Source organism: Phaethon aethereus (genome assembly GCF_964289735.1).
Source record: "Phaethon aethereus genome assembly, chromosome: 2".
NCBI lineage: Eukaryota > Metazoa > Chordata > Aves > Phaethontiformes > Phaethontidae > Phaethon > Phaethon aethereus.
In genome coordinates this window covers 83,555,836-83,575,765 of record NC_138582.1, presented here as the reverse complement: position 1 = coordinate 83,575,765, position 19,930 = coordinate 83,555,836, and the positions used below count along the sequence as shown (strand labels likewise).

At 43.3% G+C, this 19,930-nt stretch overlaps 1 protein-coding gene across 1 annotated transcript in view; it reads right to left on the bottom strand.

Annotated features, from left to right (window-relative positions):
- Window positions 1-19,425, bottom strand: part of TRIO (trio Rho guanine nucleotide exchange factor) — a gene marked incomplete at its 3' end in the record, with an annotated part of 250,985 nt that extends 231,560 nt beyond the window's left edge. Inside the window, exon 1 of the mRNA XM_082015438.1 lies at window positions 18,093-19,425. Within this exon, the coding sequence (XP_081871564.1) occupies window positions 18,093-18,216 (124 nt within the window). The 5' untranslated portion in view covers window positions 18,217-19,425. The remainder of the gene's footprint in view (window positions 1-18,092) is intronic.
- Window positions 19,426-19,930: the final 505 nt, after the last annotated feature.

The following is a 19,930-nucleotide window of genomic DNA, read 5'->3' as shown; positions in this document are numbered from 1 at the left end:
TGAGCAATTCAGCCATCCAATAAGCCAAGAAGGGGAAAGAGAGGGCAATTATGTCTCTGTTCAACAGAGCACCATTTAAAGTATTCCTTCTGATTCAGCACCAACCCTTGTGATCAGTATTCTTGGCCTACCATCAATGAATTTAATTATACAATTACTGAAAAACACAGTGCTCTCCCTTCCCTGCTTGCCCACAACCAGTCCAATACAAGTCACAGAAATTAGTCAGAGAGAACATGCAGAGTAGCTACCTCCAATTTTACTTTTGAAGTTCAAGTGACAGAAATGCCTGGATATTAGCTCAAGTATTACTGAAAATTAGGTGTTTCCTATAACTGAGCAAATGGAGCCTAATGTTGTATATTAACTGATACAATGCGAGGGGCCATGAAACCTGCCACTGAGTTCCTTAACACCCATCAGTTACTTACTTGAGATTCATCTGGGCTATTTAACTGACAGCGGTATGTTGGGATCCACATCATCTAGCACAGCTTTGCCCGCTTGCTGGCTCTTCCTCCCCTGCTGAGCTCCCAAAGGCAAGTTGAGCTTCAGCTCCTCCCTAGTTCTGCCTTCTTTTAACTCAATATGCTCTGCTAACAAATAGACTTGCAATCCTACAGCAAATGCCTCCTTAACTTTTTTCTTCCCCCGCTACTTGAAACAGCTTCACCAACCAATTAGTACAGATACTATAGCAATAAGCACAAAGTTCCTACCATTCAAGCTGATATAAGTGTATTTTAAAGACAATGTTCTTAAACAGGAAGGAATCCAACACAAAGGAAAGGACACAGCCTTAGCCCCATTAAAACAATATTGTTCTACCATGGACTGACGCATTAGTCACTGGTTTTGGAACAAGGTGCCCTCTTCCCTTTGCGCCAGCTTTGGGCTCTTTCCTTCTACATCTGGGAGCTGGTGGAGAGGAGAGAGAGCACAAGAAGGCAGCAAGGAAGTAAGTTATGGCTCTCCTCTTTCAATTTGTGCCATCTTCAACACAAAAAATATTTATTTGCTTTTGTTGTTACAAAGTGAAAATTACAAGCAAGATTCAATACCCACAACACTTTCTTTAACATAATATGGATGTGCCTCATTTTCAAAGATGACCATTTTAGAACACTTTTGAAAGAGACAATGTTCTTTCCGATGCCCACGTGGCACTATCAGTCCCAACTGGCAATTAATTTTGGATCCTGACTGATGCCCTAATGTTCCAAGTATATCAGCTACACATTAAGCAAAGGACTTCCTTCACTAAAGGACAAGAATTTAATTGAGGCTATATTCAGATATGTCTCTGAAAGCTTAAAGGAAGGGCAGAGATGTAGTAACTAAAAACGTTTTTAAGAACACACATACAACCTCTTTCTCCGCAGGAATTCAAGTTGTATAGTCTACATTCAACTCTCTTCAACACACAGGAGCCAGTCAGACCACAGGTTCCCTGTACTAAGCACAGCAAAGTCCAGCATACACACACTACTTCAGGAAAATCTTTCACACCAGCTCTTAAGAAGTAGGGCAATAGGCAAACAACCACAGATATCCAAAGAGCCAGCAAAAGTGCAGTATTATCAGACAGCAAGCCTCAGCAAAACTTGACTAACCTTTCCTAGCATTAGAAACAACTACAACTTTAAAGTCAGACCAGAACACGTTCACAGGGAGAACAACTAGCAGCATAAGGGGGTGCTTTTATTTTGACGTTTTTATATCTAAGCTAGGTTCTTATAGACTTCTGTGATCCTGTTTAGAACTGTGCATTATATTTGCTATAAATTACCACCCTCATACTTTTGTTCCTTCTTATCAGTATGGCTCTTCTGTTACAGCATTTTTAAGTCTAGTTTTTTCAACTGTACATAAACACAAGCCTCTTTCTACCTGTCCTTCCATTCCACTAACCATTTTTTCCACTCCTACCTCTATAGGATCATATCACAAAGCCTCCCTTTGGCAAGGCTGATTTTAAAGGAAAATATAAAATTACCTTATTAATACATAACTATCTTTATAAAACTTATTCTTTTAATTAAGAACCATTTTCAAGCTATCAGTCAATTAGTAATGTCATACATTTGGCTAACTGACAACTTCCTCCACCAACTTGAAATGTCACAGTACTGATTTTTATTTTGTCTTTAAGTCAAGGACCAAAATACTTTCAATAGACTCAGAACTCTGACCAAATAAGCCAGAAAAGCAGGACACCCAATAGTAATACCATGTTTAAATTAAAGACAGTGAGCAAAATGTAAGGGTTGTGGTTTGCTTGTTTCTTATGGCAATATACTCCTAATTTAAAACACTTGAGTGCTGTTAACACTAGATAAGCTGCACAGATAGCAACTACTGAAGTAGATGCTATTTGAAAAAATAGCTCAACCACACTCACTTTCTGTACTAAACTGAAGCTAGTTATAAGCATTTTAAATATCACAGGGAATGACAATTCTAATTGCATACTGGAGGATTAGATCCAAGACTGCTGTCAAAGCAACATCTCCGAAAAGGTTAACTTTGAAATTAATGTTAGCCCAGGGAGTAAACTCAAGTTAGCTCTTTTTTCTTAACTCTGGTTCAGTTTTTCAGCTATATGAACTGCCCTTTTTGGAAACCTATCTTTACATTAATAATGTCAGCTTTTCCTTCAACATACTTTACTAGAAGACAGCAAGCAAAATGAGGGTGATTTTAGCTGCCTCTTTATAGGTTCAATACAAGGCAATTTATGCTTCACATCTCACACTATTTCACCAAGAGCAACTTTTGACTACAAAGAAGAAAAAGCCCCTGAGAAGAAGTCAGCCTGAAATTACTCACAGTTCCTTTTTATTCAAGAGCATACATTTGCCGTTGCAGGAGGTTTTGATCAGCCTCCTTATGCAGAGGAGACTGTCAGCAAAATAACCACCAACATTTCCAAATAGCTTTATTTTCCTACAGCTATGACATTTCTCTAATTAAAAGATGTGATTAGTAATCGCATCTGAACACAACAAGATTATTACCTAGAGATAAGGTTCAGCAAATCTCTTGAGATCAGTACAGCCTCTTACACATATCCTCTGCAGTACTCCTGCCAGATCAGAGGCTAGAGTGAGGGGACTAACCACAAACCTGCTCATGGGCTGGCATCCTTGTGGAGCTTAAACTGTGTCAGTGACCTCCTAGAACAACTGAGCTGCTCTTTCCACAGCAACCAAAATAATACATTTCTACTCTGAGTGGCAGGAATTTGAGGAAAAGTGGTATGGAAAAAGGTAATTTTAAGGTAACAACAGGTTAATGGTAACTGTTTAGATCTTGAGTTTGTCATCAAGACTGTACTTTGCAGTACAAAATTAAGGAATTCTATGCAAGTTTCTTTCCTATTCCGTGCTCTTCTCTTCAGGGAATAAATAAACATTAGACCTATCTAGGGCAGCCCCTATTAACAGCTCATCTCTCTGATTTGAGCACATTATCCCTTTAAAGCAAACATTTGAGCAGCCTGGTACATAAAAAGGCAACCCACCTCCCTGTTCCTGTTAAGGATAAATTCTTTTTTGTGACCTCACCGTACTTGCAATCCCAAATCTTCTGCATCATATACCTTTTATCTCCCTCCCATTCTTCCATCTAGACTTGTCCTTCTCATGCTCTGTTTTTAAAACAAGAAAACCTTCCTTTTAGCCTTGAAATCAGAAGTTGCTTCAGGGAAACAGTACATTTTCTATCAAATGGCCTATGAAAATTCAGGCTCCCTTGCCTCTTTTAATCGGCCTGTGTACATCACTAGAACTGTTAGTTCTGTTTCAGTGTTACTCTGAAGACTTCAACCACAAAAGAGACAGCAGCTTTCGTAACAGGTAGGTAGTTTGGTGATTTCCAGCATTTCTAGAAGCAAACTGACCCTCACTGTGAATTCTGCCTGCCCCTAGGCCAAGTATTGCTGCCTTCTTGAAGGCTACATCTCACATCAGTGCCAAACTTGAACATATTTGGGCAGAACCAAGATAAGGACAGCAGAGCTTATTCTCCAGAGCTCTATTTCAACTACCACATGCTCAACAATTCACACAGAAGTCCTGCCTCACTGGTTAGAAATTGCTCGACTGGTGCCCAGCACAAGCAACTGTTTTGCTCACTTCTCCCTCCCTTTCTCCATGATATCAACAGCACAACAGAAACACTAATTTTGACTTGGATCCTGGCCTTATTCTAAAATTATCTTCAAAAGGAATGGATGCTTGGATGAGAAATGTGCCACTCAAATAAAATGAATTCATTTTTGGTTTTAATGCGGATGGTAATACTGCCCGTATGCTGTGTGCTGTTCAAAAGCCAAGAGAACCAGTCTCTGACAAAAGGACTTGGAAACCAATGAATATTGAAGCTTTAAATACAACTCTAACATTTCCAGACGTTTGTCACCTTTGACATATAACTCCACTATGGAGATACAGGGTTGTTTTGTCTCTGATAATTAGCTATCTTCACAGTCACCTTTCAATAAGGAATCCATTTCATTGCATTAAGAGTTTTAGCTTACTACAGAAATAGTTATTTCACATATTCATCCAATTTCTACTCCACAAAACAGAAGGAATGTGGTTTTTACACAGCAACACAATTTTTTCCTATCCTGAGGAGAGGCACCCCTTCATCTCCATTTGGGTCCTTCCTCAGAGGACAGCTCAGTTCAGAAAGCTTCTTACTAAAGCAGCAAGTTTAGCACAAGCGTGCTTAATACAGTCCATAGCTGGCAAAAAAAAAAAAAAAAAAAAAAAAGCATGGTAACTTAGGTCACTTATTAATATGTGTTTCCAATTAAGTCCTGCAGTGTCACCTACTCTTCCATGTGGGTCTTGCATGTAAAACTTAGCCTATTATGCTGTGGAAAGCTTCCCTCACCTGAACACACTTTGTCTTTTAGATATGAATTATATATAAGCTTATGAAAAGATAATGTAGCATTTGATTCCTTTTTCCTCCTTGATATTTGACAATTTTTACATCTATTTTAATTTAGTTTTTACTAGCATTGCTGAACTAACATGATGCTCAAGGACACAAGTCAAACCCTAAGAAATTTAACAGTAGAATGTACTCAGGTTGTTTGTCCAAAAAAAAAAAAAACCACCAAAAAAAAAAAAGTCTCCAAGTAAAGTACTCAGTTTGTGTTTGAAGAGATGCTTTCCTCAGCATGTCTATGTAATAAAGCAGCTTACACATCTGCATTGCTTAGTATTATATAGTGAACTAATGCATTTCTACTCCCAAAATAACTCTGATCTAACAAAGTAATCCAGTGCAGTCTGGTAAAACCAATGTCATCTACTGTCATCCACCAAGACATTTAATGAAAATTTCACACAAACGATGATTTAATTGAGCTAGGACAAGGCTTGATTCAAGCTGCCACAAAAAACACTCAAAAACTAGGTTATGCAGCATTAACACTGCCTGTGCAACCCTTATTTGTCAGTGTAGGACAACATGCTGTAACACTCCAACTATGCAGTGCTTTTCCATAGGACCCCCTACTTATCTCTGTACACACAACAGACCTCCTGTGGAGATTAACACAGATGCCTAGGGATTGAGCTTATTGTCTGTTGGGCCTCTGTCTTATTTATTGAGGAAAAGGAACAAAAGAAGGGATCACACAAGTGAGGACAACAATTAAGACAGTAAAAAGCCACTCTGGAAAAAGATAGCTATCCCTCCTCTAACACTCAACTCTCCTGTGGTGAGGCAAGTCTCATTGAACTAGGAGAACCCAAACTAGCCAGTTTTGTAGCCCACCTCTGAAGCTTTGTAGCTAGAACAGCAGCTAGAACACAAAGTATTAGCAAAGGAAGCAAGAGGGAGTGAGATTCCTACCCCAAGTACTGAAAACACTGCAGAAAGAAACAAATGAAATCTAGAATACTACGTTGGCTGCTCAAGACTACCAAAAAAACCTTCCTCATTCTCTGCTGTATCAACACATACAAAAGTTGTAGCATATGCACAGAAGAGAACTGAGCTCAGGCAGCCCAGACAACTTAAAGGTTGCCCATTAAGTACTCTGCCTTAATATCAAGGTATATCCATCCTTACCTTCCCACACTCAAATGCAGAACTCTGCCACTTCCTTTTCACTGCTAGCAGCCATCTACAACATGGAGAGCAGCACCGCCCTTTGAACCCACTCTTGTTGCCTCAGAAACATCACAGATCAAGTACCTGCCCAGCTAACCAACTGGTCTTTCAAAAGGTTTTTACAGCTTTAACCTTCTAACAGTGGGTTTACACACTGGGGACAGCAACACGGACAAATCCATTTCAAAAGCATATTCTAAAAAATGAGATTTTAAAAATAGTAGTTCTTATGCTTTGCTACATAACAACATATCCCATAAATACAAAGTTTATACTGGCATACTGTTATATAGCCACAACTGTTAGGTAGTCAGGTCATTTTGACACAAAATGTTCATCGCTTTTACAGAGAAACTGCTGTTTGGAACAAATACTATTTTAGTAATCAAAGATGCCAAATTTGTTCAAAACATCCTTACAAAAACATTCTCAAGCTCCTCTGGAAAACCAAACAAAAACAAAAGCAAACAAGAGCACAACTATTTATACATCTGCCAAGCACACATTCAGCAGCAGATAACATAGTAAGAAAAAGGGAGGGTAGTAAATATAAAAACTAACTTGCTCATCTTGGGGGGTGGAGCTGAAGAAGTTACTGCTTCAAGTTAATCTAATCAATGCTACCTTTTTTACCCAGAAAATGGTAAGAAATGGTAGGAAAGAAAAAAAGAAAATTTGCTTTTTTTTGATTTTCGTGGCACTACTGTCATCATCTAACGACAATAATCTAGAACACTCTCGCATATGAAGAGTTTTTCCAATAATGAAGAGTTTTTCCAATATTCTTTTCGATTACACAAATTTTAAACACTCTGACAAACTTATTTTTTCTTCACCGAAAAGGAAAGCTGATAGCTTCCACACTGGGATTTGGGGCAAGGCAGAAGGCAAATCTTTTTGGACAACCAAACATCAATTCTTAAATGTTCAAGTTATCACTGCTTTTTACATACAGACAGAGGCAAGTTTACTGCTTCTGGAAGAAGCTGCGGGGGAAAAAAATGCTCCTTTTTTTTTTTTTTTTTAACCTCACAGATACCGATTCTAATAGCTATTGGCTTAAAAATTCTGTTCAGTAGAGCCAGGAGGTACCATTTCCACAAAGAAGCTTTTCAAAACAAACAAAAAACCCAACCCAACCCACTGTTCCAGGCAGTTACACTGTGCTATTACAATCATCATCAAGAGATGATCAGACTTCTCAGTGCTGAGAAGTTTAAGGCACCAGAAAGCCATCTCACAAGGCTTGACACCAGTCCTCACCTGAAGTTGTCCACTATGAATTTTAACAAGAAAAAAAACACACAAACAGAAAGGGTTACACTCCTCAGTTATGTAAGTCACAAAGGTTCAAATTTAGATTTATATTTAGTTATTCAATTCCCACCCAGAGTTCAACTCAGTAAACTGATCTATTTTTAGCTTTTGACTCTTTTGGATATTTCCTTCCTTCATCTGTGTAAATGCGTCACAGCTTCTCAAATGTTTCCTTTTGGCTAGGGAAGGATGCATCTGATTCCAAGCTTAAAAAAACCCAAAAGTTAACACACACGTGTCAAGTGGTTATTGTTGGCTGAGTTGTACCCTTGGTCTGAGTAACCGATAGGCAAATTTGACCCCAGTCCTCACACTGCACTACAAAAGATATTGCTCTTTCTTGCACTGACAGGTAACAGCATGTCACGGCTATCCTCTCCAAGGATCACCACTAGCCAAGCCGTATTTTATCTCTTTCTCATAAGCAGGCTTGACTTGGCTCTTCTGCCTTGAAAATTCAACAAACAGTAGAATTTTCACATAATGGGAACAGAAGTTCAGGTCTGTAACTTTCTGCCCAGCCACTGAGGCAAGAAATCCAGCCAAGTGAGTGTCCTTGTTTTCCTTCCAAAGACAGCCTTCCACTACATTCAGAGAAGCTGGTCTCTTAATTTTTTTTGTATTTATTTAACATAAAGCATTCACAAGCCAATCAACAAGTTACTAGATAAACCATTATGGCTGACCTCATCTTTCCATCTGAAAAGCTGCCACTGTCCTAATAAATTTTAGTTTGGCTTGCCTTTGTGTTGTCCTTACAGAAGCCTGGCTCGCATAATCCCCTGTCAGTTAAGCAATGCACAGCACTGATTTCCTCTTTGAACTTTGCAAGCCATGGCAAGTTCAAGTCTAGCAACTATCCGTAACTGCAGAAAAAAAGTACTTAAGGCACACAAAGTGTGACTTCAAGGGGTGCAAAGCAAGAATAAGCTGCTTCTGTAACCATCCCATTTCCATTATTTTAGGACCTCATTCATTTTGGTACAATATATAACCAAAATAGACTTGCTAACTAACATAAAAAAAACAAATAAATAAATAAAGACAAGGAGAAAAGCTTAGAGAGTAAAGCTTTATTTTTTAAAACATAAAAATCATGGCTGTTCAGTTTCTTTAGCAGAGAAATCATATCCTACTTTATTTCCCTAGAGTAACGGACAGGAGGAAGCCTCTAAAGATAGGATTTGACATCTTCTTAAGTCTGATCTTCACTGCACTATGTACCACCTAGCTTTTGCGTAGACTAGGACAATCCAGTCAACTTAGATTTCAATTGACCTTGATTAGCTTTCTACCCTTTTTCTGTGCCTTCAGCTGCAGATGTCTATTCCTCTAATTCCAGAAGAATTACAAAAGGCCAAACCATTTCAACCTTAGCCTAAATGTTTTAGAGAAGGGTGGAGCATTTTTATGATCTCAGAAAATGATATCATCTTTGTACTCAGTGCTGTGTATCCCAACATGTCCAAAAGTTAGTGGCATGATAAATATTTGGAAAATGAAGGACTCACTACCTTAATCCTGGTAGAAAATTATATTCACTAGTGTACAGCCAAGTTTACACAATGGGTACAGCAAAGTCTATTGTGTAGCATAAGAGATTAGCCAAGTAGTATTTAGTATTTAAACACTCAATTTATTCTAACTCACTTCTTGGGATGTTCTTGATGTATTCTCCTGCTGGTCTTGATGTATCCTCCCTTTATTATCCGGGCCAAGTTTTAAGAAAGGTCACCTCATTTCATCCCAGCATTTAACATCTGCTTGGGCTCTGAAAACAAGCAATCCCCAAACCTTCAACATTTGAGACTTTTCTTATTTTCCAGAAATCTCAGCAGTAACATTTCTCATTGTTCGATGGCCTCAAAGTTATTTACCAGCTACATGACCATCACAAAACTTAGTGAAAAGCCTTTGACCAAATGCCTTGACAAAGTATCTCATAAGGCTGCAGGTTTCATGGGTGCACAAAAATGCAGGAATTCAATACAAAATCTAAAGGTTTTGCATTTCAACTCACTGTTTTATGCAAGAAGTAAGGTATGGACTACATAAAAACGAGTAGGTATTTAACATGTCCTTGTGAGCCCTGCTGGCTGCAGTGTATTTCCCTGTTCATTTTTAGGCACTTAGGAAATCTCATTTCACTATGACCCTCAGCCTCTACTTGCTAAACAGTTATAGATGAAGCTAACTGCAAGAATCACTACTGCTTGTTTACACAGTCTGCAGACGCCTCACGAGTATTACTGCTCATACATGCACTAAGACTACAAGGAAATATGAGTAATTAAGCTCTTGGTAGTTTCACAGACACTAGAACGCATCAGGATTACAACAGCCCTGTTCGGCGCCTGCTGCCCAGAATACTTTCTCCAACTTTTTGTTAAAAAGATTCATCATGCAAATTCAGTTTTCTAAGCTAGACAGAATACTTAGTTTGACAGTGTATACATGCACACATATAGCCCCATGCACACTGGTAAAACAAACCTTCCTGAATCTCAGCCTCGTGTTTTGACTCTGCTACACAAGCTGATAACATTAACCTGACTCTTATGCAGATTTGTACGAATTATTTCACTCTCTTGAAATAGTATACTACATAACATACCAGACAAAGCAAACTACTGGCATACTTTGAGAGCTGAAAGCCTACCCTTTTCTTCCTATCATTTACATCTTGCTTCCTTATCATCTTAGGCCCTAAGAGACAAAAAAAATCTTAATGAATTTTCTCATCTCCCTGTAAAAGTTCCTTTTTCCTCTTAAGAAAAAAAACACCATAATTAACAAAACAGCAATACTGAGTTCAGTTCTTCAGTAAGGTCCAGGTTACAAAACATCAAAGTACCAGCAAGATGCACAGTTCAGCACTTGCTCAGCAGGAAAACCTGTTACATGTTTGCAGTGTTTTTTATTAAGCAGTGCTACTGCCACTTATGCATGGCAGTAACAGTGACACAGGAGGTGAAACAAATTTGACTAAATGATTTCAGAAGACTCCACTCGACAACCTTGGAAAAACAACCCCATTTTTTAAACAAATACGTAAAGACAATTAGGCTATCTCCTCCTTCTCTGTGCAATCACAAGACGCTGGGATCAACAGCTCCAGTTTCAGGTGAGTTAGAGCACCTATTTGGCAGAGAAGCCACTGGAAAGGGCTTTGTATCTTTGAAGTGGAGTCTTGTCACTCAGACTGTTTGGTGAAACTTTGTGGACACAACTCATTTATGACCCTCCTCTTTGTATATCAATACAACAACCTACTCTAGAAGCTGAAAATCAGATGCTTTAATGTACTGTAGTGTCTACTGCTAAAAGCACTTGAGTTGTTCCTTGTCATTTCAATTCCTCCTCCTCACTACTGGGTAAGTGATCTGTTTTCTGAAAACAGCAGTACCCTTCCTGAAGGAATATGACTCAGCTTTGCAGATCATCAGTATTACTTCACCGATAGTCTACTTTTTGATTTTGCTGCACCAAGAAAAATGCTAAGTTAAACAAAGATCCTTCTCCAAATCAAGCAAATTTCTTTATGAGAACAACCAAGCAGATGCAACCATGTTAGACATTAGATTAAAAATAGCCTGCTATCAGCTTCAATTTTTTTTTTTTACCCAGTAGCCCTTTTTTTTTTTTTAAGATTAGACTTGGTTCTCACCAACATCAATAAGAAAAATTAGCTTCCTTTGTTCTCATTAAAATCACCACCCACTTTCAGAAGAATATCCCTCAACCAGTGCATTTCCAAAGTTTCAATGTGTTGTTTCTATTTTAAAACTTTTGCTGACCACAAACAGCTCTTTCAGTGATCTCCTTCTTCAAGCTGCAGACCAAAATCACAGTGCAGTTTCACCCTATTAAACTGACCTAATAGTCTGCATCTAAACAGGTCCATTTGTTGACATTAGATTTTTTTTTTTAACTTTTAATTGAAAAATAGTAGAGCAACCTTAATGTTTTCTCTTTATATTGGGGTAAGGAAAGTCTTTGCAGTCTTTGCTCAGATTTTATTTACCTAGAATGGTCATTTTACATGGAAAAGCTTTTGGAAACTGCATGATATTTCAGGTTGAAATTTCATACCTGCTTCTGCTACGCTGCTGTGGGACATGTTTAATTAGAGAGAAACCACTTCTTCAAGAAACATTTACTAGTCACCTTGTCTACACAGTGACCAAGCTCCACAATTAATGAAAGCCACAGCTGCACCAAGTCTTTTCCCTACTTCTGTCAGCACTTCACACCCATTCAAACATACTCCTCTCAAGAATGGGCCTGGTTTTTCTCTAACTCCCATTTACCTTCCACTCCAAACGTGCATTTAGTTTATCAACTGTCAGATGTTACAAGCAATTCTCTGTCCCCTTTCAGAAATATTCATGACTTCTGACTCCAACTCTTTCAAACACACCCTAACCGCTATCTCTATCCTTTGCTATCCACAGAGAAGCTTGGCTGTTCCACACGAAGTCAAATTGCAGAACAGCTGCTGCATTTCAGACTGACGAGCTCTGTCCTCATCTTCATTGTTCCAGGAAACATCAATCCAGCAACACGATTCCCAGAGTAACCTCTCCATTGTAACTTCATTGTTTCTGTAGTTATTTTTGTTCTGCATACCGCACATCAGCAACTATCAAGTTGTGACATTTCTCTATGGTGTTTTTCAAAACACCTTCCTCCCCACCCCCCCAACCACCTTATTAAAATGGATGCTGCTGGAACTGGATTCAAAACTTCACAAGAGGACCCACTTTTTCAGCCCAGGTCAACCAGTACTAATGACAGCAACACTGCTAAACCTTCTTACTGACTAAAGCAACTCAGAGGACAAAGTAACAGATTCTTGAAAAGCTGACACAACATCTGAAGGTTTTTGTTGTGTTTATTTTTTTTTAATACAAATGCTGTTGTCACTCTAGGCTGCATGAAAGAACAGCCAATTTGTTTCATATTTTACATTCTCTGCATGCTCACCACTTCTTACAACCCCAAAACATACCTCAGTTCCTGACAGCCACAGGGCCAAGAATCAATACCTGCAGAGGACAGCATGGAGATACCATGTGGGGCACCACCTGTGCCGCATGCCAACACTTCACTTCTGACTTCACTATTGGATTATTTTTGTTAGACATTTGTCACTACTGTGTAGCTACTCCAACTGCCACACAACCACAGCTCTGACTACCTTCTCTGTGAGTTATCTGCTATGTATTGGCAGGAGAATAGATGAACCTTCTTAGAAAGGCACTATCTTGACTTTATACATTGTGTCCTGCTTCATGGATTTAAGCTGAAAATGTGGCTTGTTTTTCACGTTTTATACCTAATATGAAAGCTATTTTGCCCATGATCTGAAAGCTAGTGTGGTTTTTTATTAGTGGCATTCCCGAAAAAAATGTGCTGCCTTTTAACAGTATGATTGTCTTTTCTTTTCCACGTAATCTTTCCCCTCCCTATCTCTCTCTTTTCTTCTCTTCTTCCTAGTGGACTTTCTGATACAGTAGTATTTTTAATGTCGTCTACTACAGGCAGTCAACTTTCCCAGCAACTATCACACAGGACCCTAATGTAAAGCAAGCAAGGCAACAGTACATAAAACAATATGATCAGAAAGAAGTAAAACATAGGTCCTCCCTGTAAACCTGAAATAGCAAGTTTCTGAATAGACCTTTCGGTTTTTATCTTTACAGTATTATTTGTTAAGTGCTGTTCATGAAAATGAAGCAAACAAGATCAATCCTCTTATCATGATACTCATTAATACTTCCTACATGGTCTCGGCTACTCAAGCAATTACCAGCCTAGGCTGCTATAGGTAGACTTGGTTGAACCCAGATTGATCAAAGTCTCAAGTCACTAGCACTTGCAGAAAGTCTTCAACTACATGTGCGTAATTACAGTAGATTTCAGCATCCCTTTTTCCTAAAATACTCACATGGACATTTTAGTACCTTCATATATTTCAAAACAAAGTTTTAAATTCTCTTATCATTAAGCCTCCATTAAGAAGAACGTACAAAAGCAGGAAAGATTAAGTGTACAGTGTTAGAACCAGGTGCTATTCAAAGCTATTCTGGCTACCAGCCTGTTCTTTGACTTCACCTCAGGAGAGGTGGCACACTGAACTCTACTCAGGACACCCTTCTCTCCAGACCCACTTTCATCTTACAGACTTACTCCTCCTCCTGCGAGAGGACCGCTGCCACCTGCATAGATTCATTTTTAGACGGAAAGTCCTCCACCCTTCTGTTTTCCCACTTCGAGTGATGATTAACAGTTATATTCAGATTTGACCTGGCTAAGCTTGGTAGTTATTCACCCTAGTGACAAGACTTCCAAAGCCTCGTTTTCCCTTCGTTTTGCCATTTCTGTTGCTCCAAAAGGTCCCTGTCCCTTGTTCAGTATGTAAATTTTGCTGCTCCTAGAAACGTTGCAAGTGTGCTCATAAACAGGTAGCGACAACACCAATCTCCTCAATGGCTTTGAAAACTGTATCGTTTGTCTGTATGTGAATGAAGCTACTGCACAGTTTGCAGAAGCCACTAACGCTGAATGTACCTTACAGGAAATAACTACATCCACTTTTATCACAAAACTTTGAACAGTTATCAGCTGGTAACTTAGAGGGTTTTTTCCCACTGAGACTTATCAAAGTAGCTTATAAAGACACTTGCTATACTGTCTAGCCAGGAGTCGACTAAAGTGCTTACAAGCTTTTTTCCCTGCATCCTTTGGTATTCACAGATTTCTCCACCATCCCAGAAAGGTAAGTTTAATTATTAAATGTACGATCAATATCTCGATTACTTATGTGAAAAAAGTTTTGTTCTTTATGCTCCAAACCAAAATTCATTAACTTCAACTAGCAAAAATTCTTTCGTTTGGAGGTCACTGTTACAATAGCATGATTTCAACTTAGACAGCCCTCATTCTTGCATCCTAAAGATGTCAGTTGGCAGTCCATTTCCCAACGATGAAGATTTCAGTAACAACAAAAGAACAACTGCCAAACAAAACCTCTGTATGGTTACTGCCCTGTAAGCCATGATTTGATGGCAGTCCCTCAAATTCTACTTTGCTCATGTTAGCTGTTTTCAGCCCTTCAAAATACATAGGATTTCAAGTTCAAACTTGGAATACATTTTGAAAAGTTTCTATCTTAATACCTTTTCATACAGAATAGATCTTGAATACTTAACACATGTATTAACACCCCTCTACCCGGCCACTTACACTCTGTGCCACTGGGTTTTCATACAGTAATAGTCCGTTTTTCCATAATTCTAAGAGATTTTATTAGTCCTTTCAAGTCAGGCCAGGGCACTTTTTAATAAGAAAAAAAGAGATGCTTGCTATACATCTTCAGCTCAAAACATATCCCTCCTGTCAGTTTACAGAGTCATCGCTAATCTCCAATTTACATATAGGACAGAAAGGCACTTCCTAACAACCACTGTGGTTTTCTCCATCAAAATGTAATCACTTCGCTTGGCACTCAACTCTGCTTCTTAGCAATTTTATTCAATCCTGCCACAGAGAAGGTGATAGATCTAGCAAGGTGTTCTTGTCTCTTCAACTTCAAATAACAAGATTTAGATATCAAATAGATAATGGAAAGTAAGCTGCCTCAATTTCTTCCAATTCCAATAAAGGGATTCTTCATTTAAATGCAAAACACACATCTTCATGTTTTCATACCACCACCTCACTTCCAGTTCAGCTGCTTTCTTCCTATTTCAATTGCAACTTATTTCCACAACAACTCAGAGTGAGTTTATATTTACATAACCAAAGTGGAAACTGGAAATGTACACATTTCAAGCAATGTGAACCTAGCTGCTGTTCAATATCCTAACGTAACATCTTCCAAATAGTGAAATGCCATTCTTCAGGCTACTTGAATTTTACTTCAGGCTTAGTCTTACAAAAGGACAGGAAGAAAGCCAGTAACTCCACTGGCAGCTCAACTGACCAATTTAACTAACCTAAGAGTAGAGCTGATTGTTCAGGAGGGTTTTTTATTGTTGTTGTTTTGTTTTCCTCCTGGAAATCACTGTAACATTTTTACCCATTTTCTCTTTTAAGTAACAGCTACAGCTTTGCTGACATTCTCTGCAAGTGACAGGAAAAAGGAAACATTTGTCATTGTAAATACTGCAAAAATAAAAATATTTTGTCTGCTCCCACATACACTAAATGAATTTTTTGCTTGTTCATTGATCTCTATGTCCATTGTGTTTCACCGAAAAAAAGTGTGCCTCCTGTTCAAACAAAGGGAAGCACTGGAGATCTCTTAATATACGCTTCCTTACAAAAGAGTGGATCATGTACAGAGGTGGAGTTTAAAGAGCTCTTCCCAATACCAAACACCCATAAGAAATGCCAGAACATTTTCCAGTGTATGTCACAGCCCAGGCTGAAGCAGATAACCTCCACATGTAAATATGTAAATGAGAATGCCAGCTGTTAAATATGCTGTAAGAGCTTTTTGATAAGCATTTGACATGTCCTTCTACTGCTTTCAGATTTTTGGTTGCTGCAAGACTAGGCTCAGTGCAACTTCCCTGTTATCAGAAGTTATCAGTATCAGAAGTCATCACTGCACCACTTACAAGCTTATCAACTCTGTGTCATCCCTCTACCCACACACAAATGTGGAAGTTGACTATTACAACAGCTGGGCAGAGACTTCCAAAATGGCAAGGTTACTAACCATGTACCCATTTGTAACCACACTAGGCAGACTGTAAGTCTACCATTGTAACTCGTCATTTTGCTTTCAACGTGATTTTTTTCTGAGAACGACAAAGCTCAGTCCTTCTTCCATGATGAAACCCAGCAAGGCCAGCATCTTGGCCAACTCGACAAGGAGTTTTGCACTCAGTGCTGTCATATGAAACAGGTTGCCGAGGGAGCATCAGGCCTTTCAGAGGGGACGCAGCCCCCTGTTCGGATCGTCTGTCCAAGCAAACGCAGCTCTGAACCCTGCTTCAGGGATGCCTTCTGCAAATCACACCTCCTCCTTCACTCTCATTAAATCAAACACATTCGACAGCGAGCCCCAACCGAGAACAGCACCGGTTATACAGTTTCCCACTTCCCTCATGGGCTTTCCTTAAAACCCCAAGTAACACTGCTTTTATTATCATCATTACTACCGACATTTTTTTTTTTAAACACATGAAATCGGCGATCTCCCTCATCTTTCCAGCGGTGAGTCTGCATTTTCCTCACTCGCCGCTCCTTTTTAGGCACCCAAAGGGAGTAAGTGCCCAGCCCTGCCCTGCCGCCCCGCCCGGGAGCGATGCCCGGGGGGGCGCGGAGCCGCCGGCGGAGCGGAGCGAGGGAGGGGAAGAGCCGCCGCCGCTCGGGGGAGGGCAGCCGGCACCGGAGGACGGCTCAGCCGCCGCCGCCGCCCAGGCTGTTCCTGCGGCCCGGGCAGCCCTGCCCTCCCCTCCGTCCCCGCCGCCATTCCCCGGGGGATAACGTCTCGGTGGCAGCCGCTCTCCCCGCCCGGTTGCGTGCCGAGGGTAAACACCGTGGGAGAAGGCGGCCTCCATTTTTTTTTTTTTTTTTTTTTTTTAATCCCGGCAGCCTGTCAACAGGCTCCCACCCCTTCCCCTCCCGAACCTCCGCACCGAGCCTGACTTCCCGGGCCGGCAGCGCCCGAAAGCCGCCCCGCCTCAACCGAGGCAGGGACACCTCTTAACGTGGGGATGGGGTTTTGTCTTTTTCCTCCCCTTCCCGCTATGAACACCCACTATGAACGCTGCCCTTCCCCACCGCCGCCCTGGGCCCCCACCCAGCAGCACGGCACCGGCGGGGCGCGACCGGAGCTGCGATGCCTTTGATAGCGGTGTCATCCCTGCCCGCCCGACCGCCTCCCGGGGCTCGGCCAGCGCAGCCCGCGGCCCGCCGCCCTGCGGCGCGCCGCTCCCCTGCCCCTGCTCACCCTCCCCGCCCCTCCGGCACCGAGGGCTGCCCGGACCCGCCGCGCAGCCCCCGGCGGGACATTTCCGCCGGTGTGGGGGGAACCCGATCTGCCCGTCGCCAGGTGGTGCCGACTGGCCCCGGTAACGCGCCCGTTATCGGGCCGGCATCGGAAGGAGAGTCGCACCTGTCACCGGCGACACCGCCTCCGGGCAGTACCCAGCCCCTGCATCCGCCCCAGCCGGGCCGGGCCGCGTCGCCCGCCGCACCCGTTTTCACGCCTGGATTCTGCCGGCAAAGGGTGGCGTCCCGCCCGCAGCAGCGCACGCAAGTTGCTGGGCCCGAGGCGAAGCTCCGCTGCCCGCCGGCACCGGACGAGGCGGCTCGGCTTTCCTCCCCGCTGCCGCCCGGCCAGGCCGCCCCCGCGCGGGCCCTGTCCTGGCCCCGCACCGCCGCCTCCCCGAGGAAGCGTGGCGGCGCCCCGCACGGACGGGCACTGCCGCGGCGGCCCCGCCGGCGAGAGGAGGGCGAGCCTTCCCCAGGGCCACCTGACAAAGCCGGCTGCCCTCGCCCTCTCTCCCAGCTCCGGGAGGAAGAGAGGTCGCCTCTCTCTACCTTTCGCCTCCACCTCCAGCCGAGGCCTCGTCGCTCTCCCTTCCTCCCTCCCCTCTCCCTCGGGACGGGGCCGCACTCACCGGATCGGAAGAAAGCCGCGATGTCCGCCGAGTCCTTGGCCGCCTCCTCGGCCCCTTCCCCTGCGCCGCTGCCGGCCGTGGTGGCGGCGGCGGCGGCGGAGGTGGCGGTAGCGGCACTGCTCATGGCTGCTGCGTGCGGCGGCGGCTCCTCCGGGCGAGACCCACCGCCAACCCCACCGCCCCCTCCGCGGGTCCCGGCTTCACCTCCGGGCGGGAGCGGCCGTTAGGGCGGCAGCCGGAGCGGGTGAACGATGCGGGGCGGCGGCGGGCGGCCACAGCGAGCGCAGGGACATGAAGGTATGTGCGGAATGGCAGCTCCGGGAGCGCCCACCCCCCGCAGCCACCTAGGAGGCGGCGTGTGCATGCAGGGAGTCAGGGCGGGCGGGCGGGCGGCAGCCGGAGCGCAGACAATCGCGGGAGGAGGAGGAGGAGGAGGAGGGCGACGACGACGACGGCATGGGGAGGGCCAGCAGTCCGCGCAGCCAGCAGCCGGTGGGCGGAGAAAGAAGGAACGTTTCCAGCCTTTTTTTGGTTCTTTTTCTTTTTTTTTTTTTTTTTTTCCCCTTCAGGGAGCGAGGAGCGAGCCGGAGGAGCAGCCGCTGCGCTAGCCGCCGTGGTGCCGGTGGCCGCAGCAACCGCCGCCCTCCATCTTGACTGGGAGGAGGAGGGTGGGAAGGGGGAGTCGGGAAAGGAAGCGAGTCCCCGCCTGAGGAACAAGGGCGGGGGGGGGCGGGAACTCGGGAGTCTCCGGCTGCGTCCGGCACCGGTCGGGATAGGGCGGGGCGGCGCACGACGTCAGTGCTCCCGCCGAGCCCGCTCCCTATTGGCTGGGGCGCGGCTTGCCGGGGGAGGCCGCCGGGCGGGCGGGGGCGGTGCGGGGGTCCCTGGCGGCCCTGGCTCGGCTGCTGGCAGCGGCGCGGCCGGGGCCCGGGGGTTGCTGGTGTCTGGTTTTGGTTTTTTTTTTTGGTTGGGGTTTTTTTTTTTTTTCCCGGTTTTTTTTTTAACCGCTTCTGACTGACTTTCGCCCTCGCGCGCAACTGCTGCGGCGGCAGCAGCCCAGCTGCCGGCTCGCCGGTGTGCGGAGGCCGAGCTGCGGGATCCTAAAAAAATCCAGTCCGTCCGTCCGGGAGGCTTGGTGCGAGAGCACACCGGCGCTCTCGTCTGTTCGAGGGGTCGTACGCGGTGAGAGCTCATCTACTCGTGGTTTCGAAGAAAAAGGCACTCGCCGCTCGAAGGAAAAAAGAAAAAAAAAAAAGACGGTACAGAAATTTTTCAGAGAGATGCCTTTAGAAGACATGGAAGCAACCCATTACGTTGCTGTCCGTGCTGCTCTTTTTTCTTCAATGATCACAGGAACACTTGAAAGTATTTTGTGTCATGGACCAGTCCAATTAACATAAAATAAGCAAACAGCTCATGATGGAAAGTGCAGGCGGGTGCTTGGTTAAGGGGCATCCCAGTACAGTCGTGCTCCTTGTGTTAAGCTGCCAGAATAAGACTGTGCAGTTAAGGTTCAAGAGAGAGTGGAGAAGTAGGCAATTTTAGCAGTTGCACAAATTGATAAAGCTGAGTAACACATCTCAGATGTCTGTGGTAAACGGTAGAGACATTGCTTATTAGCACGTTTGAAATGCAGAAGTACAGCTTCAGGAATTAAACTCGCAAGCCTTTGATAAGTGTTAAAAACAAAGGTAACTTCAAGAGAAATGTGGTTGTGAGTTTCTCCCAGTCAGATGATGTGGAAGTCATCCACAAAGTTCCCAAGGTTTGTATTTGTCTGAAGTTGTATAGCTTGATGAAAAAGCTTTTGTGCAACTACCCCTGCCCTAATTTCTCTT